Below are 20,511 nucleotides of genomic sequence, written 5' to 3' on the forward strand. Positions count from 1 at the left end.
GGTTATCCTCTCTTATTTAACTTCCTTACTTTGATCTGATTTCCAATTTCTGAAGATGACTTTTTGCATGTAATGCTTTCTTTCATGTAGTAGCTTTTGGAGTGACTTTAAAGTCTTTTTTGGACATGAGTTATATGTTTGTTGAGTGCTAATGAGGTATCTTTATATAATACTTGCTATTGTGTAATCTGAACATGCTATGATCACTAACACAAAATTTCTTTCACAGTTATGTATTAAACTAGGTATTTTTCTTCATTTAGGATTAAACTCAGAGTTGCTTTTCACATGTGAGTTCTCTGATGAATGGCTGTGATGCATGACTGAGTCTCTTTTAATAATCAAATCCAGTCTAAAAGGGAGTAACTTGAAAATCCTTGTTGCTGTGTTTTCTGCTGTTGTGGTCTCTTAACTCTTACCTTTTTGTACTAGCTGCTGTCTTGCCTTTTGTTTTCTTGCTTTTTTAATATCTTCATCTTCCAGAAAAACGTGGCTGATACATAAGTAATAGATCTCTATCATGAAATCATATTGGAGAGGTTTTATTTTATTGGACTAAAGAATTCTTTTATGAGGAAGGGGTAGGAATACATGCTTCTCTAACTTTTATTCAGTGTTTTCTGCACTGAGAATTTACTATTAGGTGTTGAAATACTCTATTTTGTCTTGTATTAATAAATCTTAGAGCTTCATTATAGACTGGAGGGTGTGATAATAACATTTATTTTAAGTGTAACTTCCAAGTAGCTTTGTCTCTAGTGCCACAGGGCTCTCCTGTTTCAGCTTTGCCTGACAACATATGTTAAGAGAAATTTTGTTCTGGAAGCTAATTAAAAGCAAAGTATATTGAACTACAGCTGTTGATGTTGTAGATAAATAACTAGTTTTGAATCACTGTACTTTATCATAATTGTAAATATTTGCATTGAAAAAAATACACTGACCCAAAGAAAATTACTTACAACACAGGGTTTAATTGGTTACTGCCATATCTGCATTCCCCAGAACACTCGAGTTAGAAAAGTTAGTTAGGTTTTGTTCTTGAATATGAATCCTAAACCATTTGCCAGTTCATGTTTCCTTCATCTCTGTGTTGCTTTGACTCCCTGTTCTTGTCTACGTTGTGTATTCACTGATGTCTTCCATTCGTTTCCCCATCCCCATGCCTTTGTCCTTTCCCTGTGGTCAGTTTTCCCACCATATGGGAAAGTGATGAATATATAGATTTTTTTTTTTTTTTTTTTTCGTTCTGGCTTTCAGAGGTTTGAAATTGAGATAGCTTCCCAAGAGCCCTTTAATCTTGCACAAGATGCGAGACAAATACTCCCGGATCATGGCCCAGACATAACAAAAGATGCCTCAGCTCCTTCTGAATGGTAACGCTACTTATTTAGGGAGTAGGAGAGGACCTTTATATCCCACCACTGAAGTGGAACGCTTGGATCCCAGCTGAACCAAAAAAAGAGGGAGAGTTGTTAGGTCATGTCCTTCTGTAAAGGAAGAGAAAATTTATGTTGTATGAGTAATCAGAAAGGAAATCTTTCAACTTTGCTTCGTTCTTATTTAACTAACATTTTCACAAAAATAAATAAGCATATGGTCTAAACAAAAATGCAAAACTTGACACCTGAAAATGATAAAGTGCTTTGCAGTAACTATGATTAAAAAAAAATAGTTTGTTTTAATAGAAGTTACCATCTATACAATGCGATTTTGTAATTATTCTTTGCAGTTTTCTCTGTCCAAATGGTAAATATTGCTACATTGTTTACTCAATTCTTTTTTCCTTCTGTTTTGAAAAAATAGGACTTTTAAACTCTATTTAAAAATGGAATAGTTACACTCTTTAATATTTCTCTTTTTTCCTCTCTCTCTCCAAATTAAAAAGTATGTTACACAGACTTACTTTTTTCTGTTCCATTTAAAGTTTTCTCCTCCCCGACTCATACTCCCATTCTTGTTGCTAATGAGTGTATCATCTAAAAATAGATATGTTCATCATTCTATAATATTTTGTATCTTTCTAGATTGGAGGCCAGTGTAATTGTAAGAGACATGTGTCTGGCAGACAATGCAATCAGTGCCAGGAAGGATTCTACAATCTACAACAGTCAAACCCTGATGGCTGCAGTCCCTGTAACTGTAATACCTCTGGGACAGTCAATGGAGATATTACCTGTCACCAAAATTCAGGCCAGTGCAAGTGCAAAGCAAATGTTATTGGTATGTGCAATGCAAGAGTTTGGAGCCATTTTTCTTGTTATCTCTGGAAATAAAACACACTTGATTTCTAAATGAAAAGTAGAGTAAACTTCTTTGCTGAAGGCAGATTAGAAAAATGAATGAAGTTAACTGTTGAAAAAATATTAATTTAATAATTCTATCAAACTACAGCTTGAAGCGTAGTTTAATCAACCCGTTAGAAGTTTCTTTACGGCATAGCTACATTAGCTTACATAGCTCCGTACTAATAAGTCACAGAAATAATGTAATTTGCTTACTGCATAGATGTTTCTTTTAGGAAATTAACACTTTTTCAAAATGTTTTATACTTAATGAGTTCTAAGCAAATCGTTTCCATGCTAGTTTTCTTAATAGACCAAAATAAATGGATTTTTTTCTCAAAATATTCTGTGCTACAGGGTCCTTTGTGATAAATCTATCCATTTTTTTCTATTATATTTCTTTGAACTGTTCCTATGAAATGCAAAATAAGTCAACATAATTCCACAGATCATGTACATAGCTAGGGTTAGTTATCAAGGGCCACATAATTTTAATTTTGTAATTCAATGCCAAGCTGATTATAATAAACTGCTACCTTCTGTGTTATTTATCATTTTTTTACAAGACGTGCTTTTTTGTTTGTTACTCCCACAGGTATTTTTCAGAAATTAGATTTGATTATAGCAATTTATTACTTCCAGCATATTTGAGGGGAGCCACAGCCACATAAGGACAAAATTTATCAAGTGCCCAAAATACACAGTATATATAATACACTTTGAAATGTTGATGTATGGGAATATTATGCAAGGAGAATTTCCTGATAAAGTGAGCCTTGCATGGTAACTGTACATGTCTCAGACTATACATATGTCTCAAAAAAAATAATATCACTTTCTGCTTTGTTATTAACACAATTAGTAATCTGTTTTTTTTTTTTAGCTAACCATGGTTGTGGGTTGTATTAACAATATTCAAGCGTATGTTCGTTTATAAGTCTCACTGACTTGTGAATATTGACTTATTTGTAATATTGTGAGTCTTTGTTTCTTCTTTCTTCTAATTTCCAAAAGCAAATACAAAATAACAACAAATAATGGAAATAACTCCAAACAGACATAAGCCTGAACAGTTTCTGCCCTCTTCCCTGTGGAATGCCAAGTACCTATGTTTTCCATACGATAAAAGGGGCGCTAAGAGTAAAATATTACCTCTGTGCGTCTTAAAACCACTCTCCCCATTCGATGAAAAGGACTTCAGAGCATTCTTAATTATATATTATTTGCCTGCATTTCATGTTTGCATCTGTGAAAACCTTTCTTAACTCAGTGGGAGTTTGGTATACAAGAAATGCACAGTCTGCTTCTGACGCCTTCAATTGTCTACATACGACTTTAAATATTTTCGCATTTTGAAAACAAGAATAATTATTTTTATTTCCACTGAAACAGTAATGCAAAAAACGTGTAAATCTATGCACTCTGCAAATTTATCTGTAACTGTGATGGGGGGCTGTAGTTATGCAAGTGTGTGTTTGCAGGATAAAGACCTAGTTCTTTCCAGACTGGATGCTCTGTTTTCCAAACCAAGTGTAAATAAGCTTCTGTGTATTGGAACGTGTGCAGCAAACTTTAACAGAGTGCTTTCCTCTTTGGATTTCTAAATTGGTTTTTAGAGCAATCTGTCTATTGCCATTTTATCTATTTAAACAAACACGATAACAGAAAAATGCAACTATGGGCTGCAGTGTTATGAAACATGAACTGTTAGAGTTAACACAACTGTTAAATCTTACTAATGATTCTATCACCAGTAAAATACATTAGCACCAATAATTTTATTAAAGTAGGTCATTCATCTAGAATAAAAAGGTAGAAGAATGTGAATTAAATGCCAAGCGTGCTAACTCCCCTGTACTTGTTAACATTGAATGTGATGCCCTGTAGGCCTTCCTCAGTATCGTTAGGAATAGATTACCTGTCAGGAATATGTATGGCATATTCAAATAAGCACTGCGCATATTTTTAAAACTGATATGATATGAATCCATGTAGACCAATTTTAATAGTTCAAAATGAGTCATAATTCTTGTTAACAATACAGTTATTTTTAAAATTTGCAGCAATAGTGGTCCTTTTTTATTTTCCTTATTGAAATTAAATGATATGCCTTAGGTGAGTCATTCATCACTGTTAAAGGAACTTGCCTTCTGTTGGAGTTTTTGAGTTTTTATCCATATGTATAATGCATTTCCTACCGGTTTTAGTTTTATTTTTCTACATGTAAGTTGCTAGATGTATTTTTATATGCTTTTGTATTTTTTTTAAACGATGACAATATTTTGCTAGAACATTGTATTTATATTTTTCTGCATGCAACAATTAAGTGGTGGCTTCATAGTGAACGATTTTCCATTGCAAGGGAAAAGACATAACTGTGAATTTGCATTTTTCATATAATAATCTAGTTTGCTTTCTTGTAATGTACATTTTATAAACTAAAATAAAAATGCCATCCCTTGGGGCAGGGATAAAGCATGCGATGACTTTGAAAACAAAGCTAATAAAACTGCAGGATGAAGTACGAAGAAAACAGTTTAGATTTTAATGTGCTGCAGGAGTTAACCAAATCATACATTTAGATAAAAATATTTCATTTTGGATTGTGGGAAGTGTTTTCTGCTTTCAATGGGGCCTAACAATAAACACTAACATAAATGTAATCAGTGTTAAAACTGAAGTACAGTGTTAAGTAAATCATTCATCATAATTAGTGTAACTTGTGTTGTCCTAGAGTATATTTAATGTTTTTAATATAATACATAAGCCTGTTATCAGAACAGATTGAGAGCCCAGTGCAATTCCCTGTATATTGCATTTCTACGATACAGGGTGAAGAGTTCACCAGGGCATTGACTGTGCAACAGGTGCTGTTCTGGGGGACAAAGAGATTAATTCTGGTTTGTCTTAGAAATGTTACAAAAAATGTCTTGCAGAAGTATCTTAAATTGTGTTGAGAAGCCAGCGGAAACGCATCGCTTCTGAAACAAGTTGGAAAAGTAAACAGATTTTTGGGATGTTGCTGTTATTCAATTGATTTGTTCACCCCTGTCATTCCTGTTAATTATACTGGTGAAGAATATTAGTCCTTTCCTTTTTTTCCCCTTTTTTTTCCCCAAGTGTATAGTATACTTATCCTACTTATCCTTTTTTTTTTATTTTATTTTAATACAAATTAATAGCTTTTCAGCTTTTTTTTTTATTAATACCTTTTCTCTTTTCAGGTCTTAGGTGTGATAGCTGCAATTTTGGATTTAAAGCTCTCAGATATGCCAATGAAGATGGATGTGAGCCTTGTTGGTGCAACAGCCACGGCTCAGTGAGCCAATTCTGCAACCCTCTCTCTGGGCAGTGCAATTGTAAAGAACGAGTGAAAGGGCTTCACTGTGATACCTGCATGGACAACTTCTACGGGCTGGATGTAATGGGTTGTAAGGCTTGTGAATGTAACGTCGCAGGGTCATTTTCTGGAACTGTGTGCGATGCAAAGACAGGGCAGTGTGCCTGCAAACCAAATATCGGAGGAAGACAATGCGACGAATGCCTGGATGGCTACCACAAAGTACAGGAAAATCATTCCTTTGTTTGTCTGCCATGTAACTGCGATAAGGCAGGTACAGTAAATGGCTCTGTGCTTTGTGACAAATCCACAGGACAGTGTCCATGCAAAGCTGGTGTAACTGGCCTTCGGTGCAGTCAGTGCATGCTTCATCAGGAACAACCTCCTCGGCTGCCAGCATTGCGTCTGCTACGCTCTGGGCACGTTGGCAGGAACAGTTTGTGACCACGTTTCTGGGCAGTGTGTCTGTTTGCCTCAGCGTCAGGGGAGAAGGTGTAATGAGTGTAAACCAGGTAAGGAAACTGGAAGACAATCTATTTGATGTAGTGAGTTATGCTTTGTTGGATATCATCATAGTTCTTACAGTTTCTAATAAGTGTTTAGGCAGCATCACGTCTGACATGTCTCTGACTTACGTTATTAATTATTTTTCCATTTCTTCCTAACTGTGCGAGTGAGAAGGAAATACTAACGTCCCGATCACTGTCAAATATTTATTCTATTGCCAGACATTGTGATTTCTGTCATTACCGCAGTTTCAACATGTCCAAAATAAGGTTAGGCCTAGTTCTTCCAGGTAATGTGAAAATTCATTCATGGCCCATTCACTGAATAAGAGGTAAACTAGCATAGTTTGATGAACAGCAGCTATCCTCGTAATAAAAAATGTGGATTTGGAAGGCAGAGCGCAAGCTCTTCAGGAAAGGCACTTCATGCATAAAGCTGAGCGTGGCAAGATGGTTGCTTAAACTTTGGTTTAAGCGAGATGGTACAGAGACGGTTGCTTAAACTTTGATGAGGCTCGCAAATATGCCACTTAAAAGCATTCACCTGCCTTGCTGTGTTGAGGATGTGCTGGTTTTCACAAGAACTGCTTACAGTTCAGCCCTACCAAGAGGTAATACTGCAGTTGCTACGTATCAGTTGGAGATGCTGTACCACGTTACTATAAACAGAGTATAGATGTTCATTGTGAGTGGGAAGCTCTCTAGTTACATTTTAACGTTTTTGTTTTAAAAAGGAGGTGGGTAAAGTGAAGCTATAGGTAATATTAACCTACCCTTAGTAACAATATTAAACAGATAGATTTAGTTCAAGTTAAATACATATGCAATTTATTAAAGTAGCAGGTCACATTAAAAGGTACATTATAGCTCCATTGGTTTTAATATGCCATTCAATAATTTGAACAGAGGTTAAAAAAGCTGCTTAACCTCCATTAAGTATTTTTAAAAATACTTTCATTTAAATTATTTTAGGTACATATACTAATAAATAAGGCAGTGTTCTGTTTTTCTTGGTTCCTCCTCCAGTGCTATTTGACCTGCTAACCCTCTACAGCAGCCACTTAATCAGAGATCGGCAGAGGAGTGATGTCAAGGCTTCCCGAGTCAGTGACCGCCCTTGTCCTTGAAAAAGAAAGGCCAGGGTTTATGCAGAACTAAATGGCTTAAAAAGGTTTAATTGATAGTATGAACAGATTGGTTTGTAGAAAAGCTTGCATGGCACTCAAAGGAATAATTCCACAATAGTTCCTGTTTAAAAAAAAAAAATAAAAATTAAAAAATCTTGCTGTAAGAATTATTTTTACATTTCCTAAGTATAATCATGTGTGTACTGAACACTGAGCTCTTCTACAGGTGAAAGTGTAAATCCTTATAACTCTAAAAGCATTGTATTGCTTTTAGTGTAGCACAGCGTACTAAGGTACTCTCACTGACATTTTAGTGTTGATCCCAGTATGAACTCACTTAGACATTTAATATATCTCACTTTTATATAAATACTCTTTTTTAGTATGTTCCAAAGAAGAGTTTTCTATAAAACAGGGATGAGTATAACCTGCTAATAATACTGGTATTAAGTCGTAAAAGTATGGAAGAATTTAATTGGTTTCGAGTACTCTAAACACGTCCTATGGCTTTGCCTTGGGACAAAGATAAGAAAACATACTCCAAGTATATATGTAACCAATACAGCCTAATTAAGAGCACATAATTAATAATTAAAACTGGCAGCCCTAAAAACTTACTGAGGACTTCTGAGGCTGTTGGGACATTTCCACTCTGTGGTCCAAGTTTCCTTAGTGGAATACAGGTCATATGTCTTCTTTTTTTTTTTTGTTTTTTTTTTTAACTCTGTGTAATTAGAAATCTGGTATAGTTAGTGTTATTTAAAATAACATCCTATGGTAGCACAAATTTGGTGTGCTTTGATAAAATTTGAGAGGTTTCCAAAAGTTATCAGAATCTTAATGCAGGAAGAGTTGCCAATAGAAAAAAAATTCAAACTGGGTGTAACTAATGGAAATTATTTTATTGTCACTTTTTTTTCTTTTTAAATAAACCCTCTTTCCAGAGCATTCAGCCATGTGTTTCGTGTATTAGGCTGTATCCATGACCTGCTGTCTTCCAGTTCGTTCTCATACGAGTAACATTCTTGGTAGATTTCTGTACATTTAAATTTTTTTAAAAACTAATGGTGTATGTAAAGAGAGGAGCACTTGATCCTAACATGAGATCAGATGAAAGAGGAATTTTTACCTTGTATATAAACTTCCTTTAGAAATGTCCTAGGTTGCAGTGGTAGAAAACGGGTCTTTTCAGCCCCCAAATAGTTGTGAACTGTTCGGCAGTTTGTCCTTGCCTCTTTCTGGGACTGTGTTGCCACGCTGACTGGGATTTGTACCATACAAATCCTGTTCCACACAGGTCTTGGATCCTGTTATGAAAGAAGCAAAGCTGTTTAAAAAAACGCCAACAGTACGTAGTACAGAAAAGTGGTAAAACAGCACGTAGGATGTGTGGCCAGGCACCAATACTGAGTATTTGTGTACGTACCGCCTCTCTTCTTGGCCAGAAAAATGTGAAGTGTGTTGTGACAACATTATCAGTGTTGTTAACTGTACATTTTGAAGGACAGACTGTGGTTAAGAAATGAGCGTTACCGCCGTAGTTGGTAAAGATGTAAAAGTGCTAAGGAATTGTTCGGGTGTTCCTTTTCTGTGAGCTATACAGTGGGAGAAATAATAAGAGTATGATTAAAAAAGGAAGCTGAATACTTAGCTATGACTTTCATTCTTCCTTTTGAAGAGTATGTTTGATTGACAAATGTGATCAGTTATGGTTGAATTGGGAAAAAAATCTGAAAAAGAATAAGCATAATACTAGTTATATACGTAGATCTTGTAGAGATTTGCAGTGGCTGTCTGAAAATTGGAAATTGGCTCTATTATACAACAGTGGATCCTTCATAAAGCAACTTGTATGAGCCCTTCTAACCTTGCTGTAAATTAAGCTTGCATTAAGTTGTTTCTTACTCTTTCCTGCCAAATTCTAGGTGGTGGAAATAAATAATAAAAATGGTTGTGACAAACAGTGTGAATTTTCAATCCAGTGTCTCTTATCTTTTTGTCTACATTTAATCATGTTAATTTCCTTATAAATTAGTTGGGGGAAGGACTTTCTCCCATTTCCCTATCCCTCACTTTTTTACTTTAAAAAAAATTTTTACTTGCTACTTCTGAAAAAAGAAAAAAATAATTGAGCATTTGCGAAAGATTATTATAAAAAATATCATACCAAATCCTTCACTGCTCTACAGTGGTTTAGGTGGTATGACATGAGGAAAGCCAGGATGTTTAACATTAAGGTATAGATTTGTTATGACAAAACCCGTACATGCTGTAGTGATTGCTCCGTCTGAGCTAAAAAAGATTTATTTTCTAGAGAGCTGCTAATTTACTCACTGTAGTCTCTCATCAGACATTAGTTTCATGCAAAATTTCAGATGGACGAGGATCTGGTTTAGCCTGAGTGCTTATCATTTACTGCAACTATAAACTGGGTCCTGAAGAAGTGCTTTGACCTTCTGCAGGAGTCCAGGCTTAAACTTGTTTCCTATCTTCCTGACGTTCTTTGAGTGGAATCGTTCATTGTGCTCAAGAGTGACATTGCTGGGAAATGGTCTCCTCTATTTATGCACAGGATGGGCACTGTACTGCGCAGACGACTGCAGTATGAGATAATACATGCTGCCTCACTAATAACTTCAAGCTATTCAGTCTCTGTGGTGGCTCAGTTTGGGGCCTCTCTGGAATAAAGTGCCAACAGCATGGTTTTTTATGATGCGAATGTATGTTAACTGGAGACTGATATCACTTCACTGTCCACTTGAGATTTATCTCACCGAGGACCAGAGGCTAAACTTGAACAAAGATTTGAGCAGTAAAATTCTAATGTTTTCAATTTGTTTAGTTCCTCTGCTATTTGGATATGAGCTCACAGTGCAACACGGCCTCAAAGACAGAGAATACCACCCTAGGGGTATATATATAAAGCTATTTATTGTAAGACAAAATAAATAATAAGGCCTTGGGCAATATAACATATTCCAATACAATTTGGGGTTCTTTATAATAAAGCAGGACATGAGGAAGTTATTGGACAGTGAAAAAGATTCGGTAACCGAGAACATGTCTAACAAGAAGCTGATTGAACTTTATTTGGAGAGGTAAAGTGTCTGAGAAGTCTGTACAAATACTGCATATCTGAGTAATGGTTGAAACTTTTCTATTGAAGTTGTGAAATAATAATTAATAGTAACCAGCTGACAGAGATAGAAACTCCTGTAAATGGCCCTATCTTAGGACCGGTGTTCAAAGACGGATATTTGCAGTTGACTAGTGCCAGTTAACGTTGTAGCACCATCATAATTTGCAGAACTCTCAAACATTGCTACATTTTTAATAAACTGTACCGCTCCAAAAAAAAAAAAAAAAAAAAAAGCAGATAGGCAAGATAGTAGGAATGGGAGAAGTCCGTACATAGCAAAATACATTATGCAAGTGGTACAGCATCATGGGGTGGTCCAGCCGGGAGAAGAGAAGACTTCAGAGAGACCTTGAAGCAGCTTTCCAGTATCTGAAGGGGGCCTACAAGAAAGCTGGAGAGGTACTTTTTACAAAGGCATGTAGTAATAGGGCGAGGGGTAATGGCTTCAAACTGGAAGAGGGTAAATTTAGGTTAGATATTAGGAAGAAATTTTTCACTCTGAGAGTGGTGAGGCACTGGAAAAAATTGCCCAGGGAAATTGGTGATGCCCCATCCCTGGAAGCGTTCAAGGTCAGGCTGGATGGCGCTTTGAGCAACCTGGTCTAGCGGGAGGTGTCGCTGCCCATGGCAGGGGGGTTGGAACTAGGTGATCTTTAAGTTCCCTTCCAACACAAACCATTCTAAATCATTTAAAAAAATGCATGTAAAAGGTCGTTTGTTTGGAGTTCAGGTGAGACTGTGAATAATGGGCAAGTTCTTCAATGGCCAGATTAGAGGTGTATAAACTCTGTCTTTATCAGTATTTATCAGTAATGTGTTAGAGACTTGCGTAGATAAAGATTGCTTGTGAAGGTAATAGGATGAAAGGTACTATAGCAGAAGCATACCAAATATACTGTGGGGAAGGTGAAGTGAATGCTCCAGTTTATAATTGGAATAATACAGGAACAGAAGGATAGGATTCAGAATGAAAGCTTTTTAATAGCAGATCAATAACTTTTTTTCATCAATTTAATAGTTTCTGTAAAAGTATTTGTGTAGGATACAAGCTCTGTGTTGAGGAGGAGTAAAATATAAATTTTGCATAGACCTGGGAGGGCTCATCAAATGTAGTTTTTCCCTAAGAAACATCATCATGTTTCAAGGATGAAGCCAACCACTGTTTGAGAAAGATTGAAAGACTTAAGAAAATATGTGCATTTCTTGTAATTTGCAGCTGGCCATTGTCAGAGATGAGATCCCAGACTAGAATGGACAAATGTCTATTCTTGTATGTTATTTTTTTATGTTTCTTCTACTTGTGGTGCTTTCATTAGTACCTCTCATGTCCTTGGGTCTTTGCTTTCCCCATAGTTAGTGTACTCCCCCTATTTTGCATCTGCTCTGTCTAAAAGTCTGAAGAGAGAGAATAAAGAATCTTAGTTGGCAACTGGAGGATGAATAATAGCTTTACAAAGTGCCAATGAGAAGATGTAGAAGCTCAGCTCTGCAGGAGGGCTATATTGCTTTATTTGAGTTGATGTGTGTGTTACCTAAGCTTTGGTTCTGTTGTTTCAGTCCCGATTATACACAAGTTGTTATTAACTTACTGCGTTCACTTTTTGCATATTGTCTGTTCTGAAAATACCCTTCTCTTCCAGGTTTTTATTTTTCTCCATCCAGTGTCACTGGCTGTCTGCCATGCCTGTGCCACATCGCTGGTTCGGTGAATCAGATCTGTGATAAACTAACTGGCCAATGTATTTGCCAGGATGCCTCTGTAACAGGACAGACATGTGAACGTTGCAAAGAACATTATTTTGGATTTGACTCTGTCACAGGGAGGTGAGTGTTTCTTTATTACAGGTCATTTACAACCTCCTCATTATATTTTTCTGATAGTAGCTCATTCAAAGGTTTAGGGACAATGAAAAGATGCACTCTAGTTACATCAATCCTTCTTTCAATTCATGTGTGCGCTCTGTATAACGTGTGGTACGTTATACAACCCTTTGTGCTCCCATGAAGGAAACAGAAGTTTTTCCACAGATAAGTGGAATACAATGTTTTGTATTGTAGAGAAACAACATGAAAGCTGTATAATGCTAATACTATCTAATGTTATAGATATTTGGTAAGTGTTTCTCTACGTTTCCTCTGCATCTTTATTAAGATGTGTTGGTTTCTGGGGTGTTAATCGTTGACTACTAAAATACAGGTAATGTGCCATTCTTATAACCAGTGAATGTTTTTGAAGATCTTAGGAAGATATTTTAATGGAAAAAGAAATGTAAAAAATTACAGATATCCCTGTCTTTCCAAATTTCCTTTAGCAGCACCAGTAGAAATACTCACAGCACCTTTTGTCTTAAAAGTCTGTTTTTCTGAAGCAGTGTATTCTTTTTCAGCATTTAGTTATGTGCCATGGGGTAAATTGTTTATCTAATGTAGCCTAGGGCCTCTAGGTACACTGAAATTATATGAATATATTCCCTGGAATGTAAGGGGGGAAAAATGTATCTATAGGTAGTGCATTGTTATTCCAACTATTGCTCTATCTTTCTTTTCCAGGATCGCCTTTCTTGCTTAATCCCCACAATCTCAATTTCCTTTTAAATATCGTCCAAAAAGATTGCACAGCTCTAAAGCTATCATATTTTCACGTAGACTGATGATGTTAAACTGTTTTGTTATATTTAGTATTTTTGCCTTTAAAAAAAAGAACACAGGCAGAAGCAAAATCTGTACAACATTCCCCTCCCCATGTTTCTTTTTTCCCCAGATAGTATGGGGTAGACGTGCTTTTAGGCAGTGATTATCAGTGCAGTCTTGCATATATTTGACATTATTCTGCAGATTTTTCACTTTAACTTTTATGTTACTGTCACTCATTAGGAGATTTTTAAAATTATTTTTTACTGTTGCGGGTCACAGAGGCACCTGCTAATGGCCATAAAGTAATTTGTAGGAATAAGGACTTCCTATTTGCACTTCCTGTCATTTCTAATGCTAAGGAATAAAATGTGTGTAATAATAAAGTTCGCTTTTAAATATATTTTCCTTATTATTAATCATCTTTTTTTTTTTTTTTTACTTGGAATAGGTATTTTTTTTCCCCCTTCTCAATTTTAGCATCTGATGGAGAGGTTTGTGTCTGTGTTAAGCAACAGCTTTCATGAACTAGATATTGGCCTTCAATTGCCTGCATTTTGAGCTGTCTTCTGAAATTCAAAATATGGAAATACCTAGAATTATCTAGATCCAGATCTTGTTGTAAAGATAGAAAGTTTTTACAGTTCTGGAATTTGAATCAGAGTTGTCTTTAATGCCTTAATACTACTTAATCCTCATGACAGTACTGAAGACTGCTCCGGTAGTACATTAACATGATTAAGTTGTGTTGCATATGCTTGGCTTCCTTTTGGTTATCATCTACTCGGGGCAGTGCACCTCTGTTCCTCAGGCAGAAACGTTTATCCACTGAAAATGATAATCCAAGTCTTTATTTGTTAATCTATTTTAATCCATTTCTTTAACTGTTAATATCTTCTTGAAAAGAGTAATGTGCTTTTTCTTTCTCTACAAAGTCATTTAAACCGTGCCTGCTTCAAGTGTCTTTTAAGGACTCTGTGGTTACAGAATAAAAAGGGTATGAGCTATCTGTAGTGGCGAAGATGTATCTGTCTTGGCACAATAGCAGAAAAGAAGCAAAAGTCGTGACACACTGAGTCTGTGAGGCTTTAAAATTCTCTCAGTCTGAGGAATGTATTATGTTTTGTTTGGTTGTTTTTTTTCTTTTTTAATTGCATTTCAACTTATGAAGCAGAAAAATTTCCTCAGCAATTAAAGAATTAGGAACACTGGGTGGTTGCAGTGGTCTGAACAGATCTGTAATCGTTGTGAGCATTGGTACACATTTGAAATGCTTTACCTCTGTATTGTTTACTCTAATGAACTGGTCAATGAACATCACAAATTGTTTATCTATATATATATGTCTTGACAGATTACTGTTTATGAAATCCATTTAGCAAGTGAGGTTTTCCCATAAGGATGAAAAATGAAGATTTTAAACAGATTGCTGGAGAGGCTCTAACTGCACCTAGAGAGTCAATGTAATAAAGGTTTCTCTATATTAATATTACAAAAACCATTTATCCTCACAAAATCAATATTGCAATTCATCTTGGCCTGACATTTCTCTTTCCATGTTTTAAAAGTCTGTTTTCTTTGATTGTATATAATTCTGTTTTAATAAAACTCCAATATATTTGACTCGGAGTATCTTGAAGAAGTAGCATTTAGCAAGGGCGCTGAAAATATTTCTTACGTGATGGAAAGTGTCAAAGAATTAGTTACTTTTTTAAAAAGCCTTAATTGACTGAATCCTTCATGCTGACTGAAAAGCATGAACTGTGCATAGCAACAAAGCCAGTTCTAGCGTTCTGCAGTTTAAGAAAAGGATGCACGTGATGAGACAAATGTAACGCGTAATCCTCTGGAACAAAGCAGGATGACACGTATGCTGTTGTTTGCGGGATCTGGAGCCTAATTCAGTATAGGTGGAGGTAGGGAGCCTACGCTTTTCCTAGACGAAAATGCAACAAGCAGAAAGCAGCAGCCCCACCCTGCCAGGCACTGGGAACTATTACTGTGACTGTACGTGTATGAGAGTTTGATTGTCTCGTGTGTGAATGATAATGAAAACTGGAATGCTCAGGGGACCCGTATTCGTAAGAGGTGCGGTAATATACAGGAGCAGTAAGAGAAGCTTGTCTTTTACTGTTAATCTACTGAGACAGTTTTGTTAACACCCTCCACACATCAAAATATGTACTAAATATATACGTGTAATGAAATGATGAAATAATAAATTACTATCTTACTGGGCAAATAATTCTGTCTTCATTTTTTCTCTGACTAAACTGTTTTTTTCAGTCATGACATTTAAATAGTCTAAACAAAACCTCTGTTTGAAGGGGGATTTGGATGCACTGTCTACAGATGAAAAGACTTAATACAGTTTGAAAAAATTGCCCTTTTCTCTTGACTATAAAAGAGAGCAAACTACAGTATAGTGGTTTCCAAGAGAGAATGTATTTTATTTATTCCCAAAAGAATATTAGTCCATAAAACAAATTTGCAGCTTATTTTGCAGCTTTAGCTTTTATCAGCCTTTTTAAGGGTGTTGAATGATTACCCAGGAGATCACACAGCACAAGCTGCTGTGTAGAGTAAAGGAACTCTAATACAGAGAGCTCTATGATGGGCAGAAAATGTATGTGAAGAGTTTTCTTAAACTTGTTTAAAAATCTGTCACATTTAATGTCTATTTCACTGATTATTGACCTGGATTTTAGTGTCCTAATGTGAAAACAGTTTCCACCTTCCCCTCCCCTCTCCCTTGCCTTAAAAAGCTGATACCTAAAACATAACTGAACTCACTTTTATTTCTGCCTTCGTATTGATAGAAAAGTAAAGATAGTAAAGATAGATCCAAGGTGACGGTGATGACTGAGAAAATGGCAAAAAGTAACTCATGTAAAGACACCACCACCTATTTCCTTGGATCTGGTGAAACTGGCCAAGGAAAGACCACCCAAATATAAATCAACAGCTCTTGTCTAGTCTTAGGGTTAGCGGAGCAAAGGGGACATGGCATGACTGTCTCTCCCTTGGGCTCCTCCAAGGTCTTTTTGCTGCTTCATCATCTTGGGACCTGGCATCTGGAGTAATTTAAGATTCCCTCAAGGCTGATGTTGCTTATGAGTGAAGTGTAGATTTCCCAGTATGTTTTAGCTGTGCTGTACAGTTCCACATTTCTCCCACTCCATGTTTTGTTCAAAATACTTTTGGTCTGCAGCAATTAAAATATAGTGAAATTAGAATCTAAAGTGAGAAGTTTTATTTGCCGTGGTTGACTCTGTTATGACTAATAATGGTGGTCTGTATCGCAATGGGCAGCATAACAGTATTTGCAGTAAGGGAAAAATTGATTTGCTTAAATTCTGAGATGTTTTGAGTCTTTGAATATTTGCATAATCTGACATTGGTATCCCTGCTATAAATGAATGTCAGTGGGGAAATCGTATATCTAGTGAAAAATAAGTTGATTGCGAGAGATTTCACATGCAAAACCCAAACCACAAATTAATCCTGAATGTACTCTACTGATGCCTGAGATTTACAGAATTGAAATGTGGCATTTGTGATACCAATGCTTTTAAATTTTTTTGTTCTTTTTAATAAAAAAAAAAAATTCATTTACATATTTAGTTAAATATTCTTTTTTGTTGTTTTCAGTTTTGTCCATCAGGCTGCAAAGAAAATATACTTTCTGTTATAATATTAATATTTCTGGTATTTTGTTTTCTTTCACTGGTTTAATCTGAGGTTTTCTCTCCCAATTTTTGTCTACATTCATTCTCCTTTATTTGCAGCGTGTTATGTCTTTTTTTTTTTTTTTTTCAACTTCAGGTTGCCTTTGTGGACAAGAAATTATTAATTGATTTCTTTTTCAACAAAAGCCTAGTTTCATCTAAATTAGCAGGCTGCATATTTGGTGCAGAAACCTATGAAACTGGTTACACATGTATCACTGAACTCTACAGCTCTGCAAGGAAGGTTGTGTGAGTTAGTGCAGCAGGACTGAGTGCATAATGTGGTTATTACCAAACATTATTACCCAGTTTGTCTATGAATCAATATATATAAAAGTTCTTTAAATTCTAAGCAGTTTTTATCTAAATTAGAATATTATTCTGGCATTTGAGATGTTAGTGTTTATTTTTATAATGAGCACCTTTTTTTGTAAGTAACTTTTTTTTATCGGGCTAATACATTTTCTACTGAGTCTCAGACTACTGAACTGTTTATGATTTTTTAATTATGTTACCCAAGAATCTTTTAAACAAAACCCTACTGTGCTTAACTGGAGTGTTAATGTGTTTTGATCACTTCCTTGATTTGTTTTTGTTTGTAGATGTCAGCACTGTAATTGTCATCCTGCAGGAGCCATTAGTGGGACTTGTCATCTTGTTACTGGACAGTGTGTTTGTAAACAATTTGTAACTGGCTTGAAATGTGACAACTGTGTTCCCGATGCTAGTAATTTGGATGTCCACAACCTATTTGGCTGCAGTAAAAGTAAGTGGATGTTGGGTCTTAAAAGCATATTTTTCAAATTAATGGTTTTTTGTTGTTTTAGTGAGTATTAAATTCGGTCAGCAGTACTAAAACTGGGTTTGACTTTTTTCTCTCCCCCCCCATTTCTGGTCCCTGAAGTTTGGGTGATTTTTCACTGTGAGTATCTTAGGAGTGTTTTCTAGAGGGAAGTACAGAATGCTTCACGTCGTGCACACAGCTAATGTTTGCAGTCTAACCCGGGGCAGAAGAAACGGCTCATAGTTCTCTTGCACTTCCCACCGTGTTCTTTGTAGTGCTCAATGCAGAGTTCATCTTTTGGTCACACAAATGCGGTAGGATTTGTACAATTCACAGCTTAGCCCCCTTTCCTGCCATTAGCAGGAGGCAGGGGACCTGTCTTCGGAAGGTCTGAAGATCAAAAGGTCTGTTGAAGACCTGCTCCTGGCAATTGTGTCAAAATCCTCTCCTCAGTGCAGCGTAGCTTTGCCTTTCTCCTCCTGAGGCTTTTTTTCAGTCACTTTGGGAAAACATGTGACGTAGCATAGTAGAGCATCATAAATCAGCGTGTGTGAGGTGGGGCTAATGCTATGTTGATGGTCAAACCATGAATTGCAATGGAACATCTGCACTCGCGACGAGTCTGGATATGAAGAGGTGGCACAATTTCAGCCTTTGTTTGTGTCATAAGTACTCAAAATTAAATGTTCAGATTTGCTCACCGGTGCATAGTCACTAAGCTGGCAGGGATTTTAAAGAAATAGAGAAAAAATATTGTATGTAATAAGACAACTAAATTTTTAAGTTGTCTTCATTTTTCAGAAACAGGCTTTGAGGACATCATACCATGCGATGCCAAACCGTGTGGGTAGCTAATTCTGAAAAAGTTGTGTTGCATTTTTGCGACACACCCTACCGCTGTACACAATTAACAGCCCAGCCTTGGAAGTCATGTAACCAGTGAATGATGTACTCTGCAGATGCTAGATGGTCGTTTCTGTCAGCAGGCCTAATTAATAATGGCCACAGTGGTCCTACTGTGCGAGTTAGCCCAGGTAGCCATGTCTAATGCCACGACAGGGTTAGACATTCCCAAGTGATCTCTGGAGTGTGTTTCTGGGTCCCCCTTCAACAAAATATTTCTTTTGTGTGTTCTGGTAGGTGTTTATATGACATTCATCATTGTGATATGTGCACACTATAGATTTGCAAGCAGACATGTACCTGCACAAAGAGTTTGTTTATAAGGACAGACAGCACTCAATTTGATTCCTGTTTGTGTTTCATTGTAAATCAGTTTAAATTTCCAATAATATCCATTACAGATGGGCAGCGCTATAAATGGGATAGAACAGAGACTGGTTTGTTTTCAAAGACGGATTTTTTTTCCTCACTTAGGAAGTGTTTAGATACAGTTTTGTTTTGTTTCTCCCCATACTCGTCTGTAGAAGGCATAGTATCCATTCATTGTGCAGATAGATGATTGGCTTGTTGTTTCTTTAAAAAATGTAGGATGTTTCAACTGAACATGAAATAATAATACATGGCATTTTTATGATGCTGTTCATCTTCAAAGTGCTTTACAAACATAAATAAGTAGGTTAGTTTATGTTGGGATATACATTGAATAAAGGTCAATGGCAATTCAACTATAAAATTGATTAATAATAATATGACATAGATAAATAATATCATAGATTTTAGTTAGAAAAAACATATCAGGCAGTATTCTAAATGACAAGCGGAGTCCTCTTCTGGACATAAATGATATAGCAATTCTTTGGTTATTCATACCAAAATATTTTAACTTGTTGCACAGGAGTGGAGCTTTGCCTAGCTTGATGTTGTCGTTATTTTCATTGCAACGCAGTGTTTTGTTGACGCATGTCGTTACTGGTTATAAATCTTTGCCAAGGGAAGCAAGCATAAGTTGCTGTCACGATCCAAATAATGTTATTTAAGGAAAAGACCTACTTAGAATTTTCCTGCCCAACAATATCTTAGATGCTCCATAAAAAAATCCGAAACACAGTACTTTGCTTACACATCTAAAATGTAAACCAGCAAACATGGGGGTGTGATATGCAACAGTGTGAGACTGGGAATGGAGAATGAAAGTAATGCTGGTAAATTTGTATGATTGCTTAGGTCTTGTAAGCATGTATTACATAGAGATAAACTTTCAAAAATGCCAAAAAAGATTTAGGAGCACCTGTTTCCTTTGACTCTTCAACTTTACTCCTGTAGACACTTCAGCATACGTTCACTTCCTAACTGAGCTGAACTCAGAAGCTCTAGATTGGCAGCAAAACAACCTATGCTTTCTAATGGGAGATGATGATTGTATTCTGTTCAATCCAATGAACTCTAGAAATATTTTCTGCTATTTCTTGGCAGGGAGACTGCGGTAGGAGCAGGGATTTTCATGGTCTTTCTTTAAATAAAGAGCTTCAACTCACATTTTAGATTTGTTTTAAAAACTCAGATGTAACATTACGCACTGATGCTGGCGTAAGTCTCTACATCTATCGCTTGTGTGGCTTGAGATCCTCATGTTGTTTTTTGTCTGCAGCTTCAGTCTTTGCTTCTTGTCTCTTGTTAGCTTGGCTGAACAGATTTTTATAATTAACTTTTGATGAATGGTGTGTATAAAGAAAATATCCACATAGTGAAGATGATGATAGTTTATAAACACAAGGAGAAAAAATTCATGAAAAGCCACGCTTAATGTAAGCAAGAAAAGCTTATTGGGTGGTTCTGGATCCAGCTCCTGATAGCTTACTCTGGATGTTGATTTTTTTATTTTTTATTTTTTTATTTGTACTGCCCTCTGCTATTCTCAAATGTTGAGCAAAATGTTTTCCTCTAGATCCGCGCTCCCCTGTTTTTCCCTCCCTTGGTAAGGAGGGTAGGGAAATGGCATAATCCGCCTTTGAGTCAAGCTGTAGCAATTTCTAGCTGCCAAAACAGACCAGTCGTCTTCTCGGCTAAT

At 36.2% G+C, this 20,511-nt stretch overlaps 1 protein-coding gene across 1 annotated transcript in view; it reads left to right on the forward strand.

Annotated features, from left to right (window-relative positions):
* The window catches only part of USH2A (Usher syndrome 2A (autosomal recessive, mild)), a 394,584-nt gene that overhangs the window by 65,389 nt on the left and 308,684 nt on the right, over positions 1 to 20,511 (forward strand). Inside the window, 5 exon segments of the mRNA XM_009894321.1 lie at positions 2,028 to 2,223; positions 5,510 to 5,999; positions 6,001 to 6,137; positions 12,038 to 12,221; positions 17,359 to 17,522. Of these exon segments, the coding sequence (XP_009892623.1) occupies positions 2,028 to 2,223; positions 5,510 to 5,999; positions 6,001 to 6,137; positions 12,038 to 12,221; positions 17,359 to 17,522 (1,171 nt within the window).

Source organism: Charadrius vociferus, unplaced genomic scaffold (genome assembly GCF_000708025.1).
Source record: "Charadrius vociferus isolate BGI_N301 unplaced genomic scaffold, ASM70802v2 scaffold261, whole genome shotgun sequence".
In the NCBI taxonomy this organism is placed as follows: Eukaryota; Metazoa; Chordata; class Aves; order Charadriiformes; family Charadriidae; genus Charadrius; species Charadrius vociferus.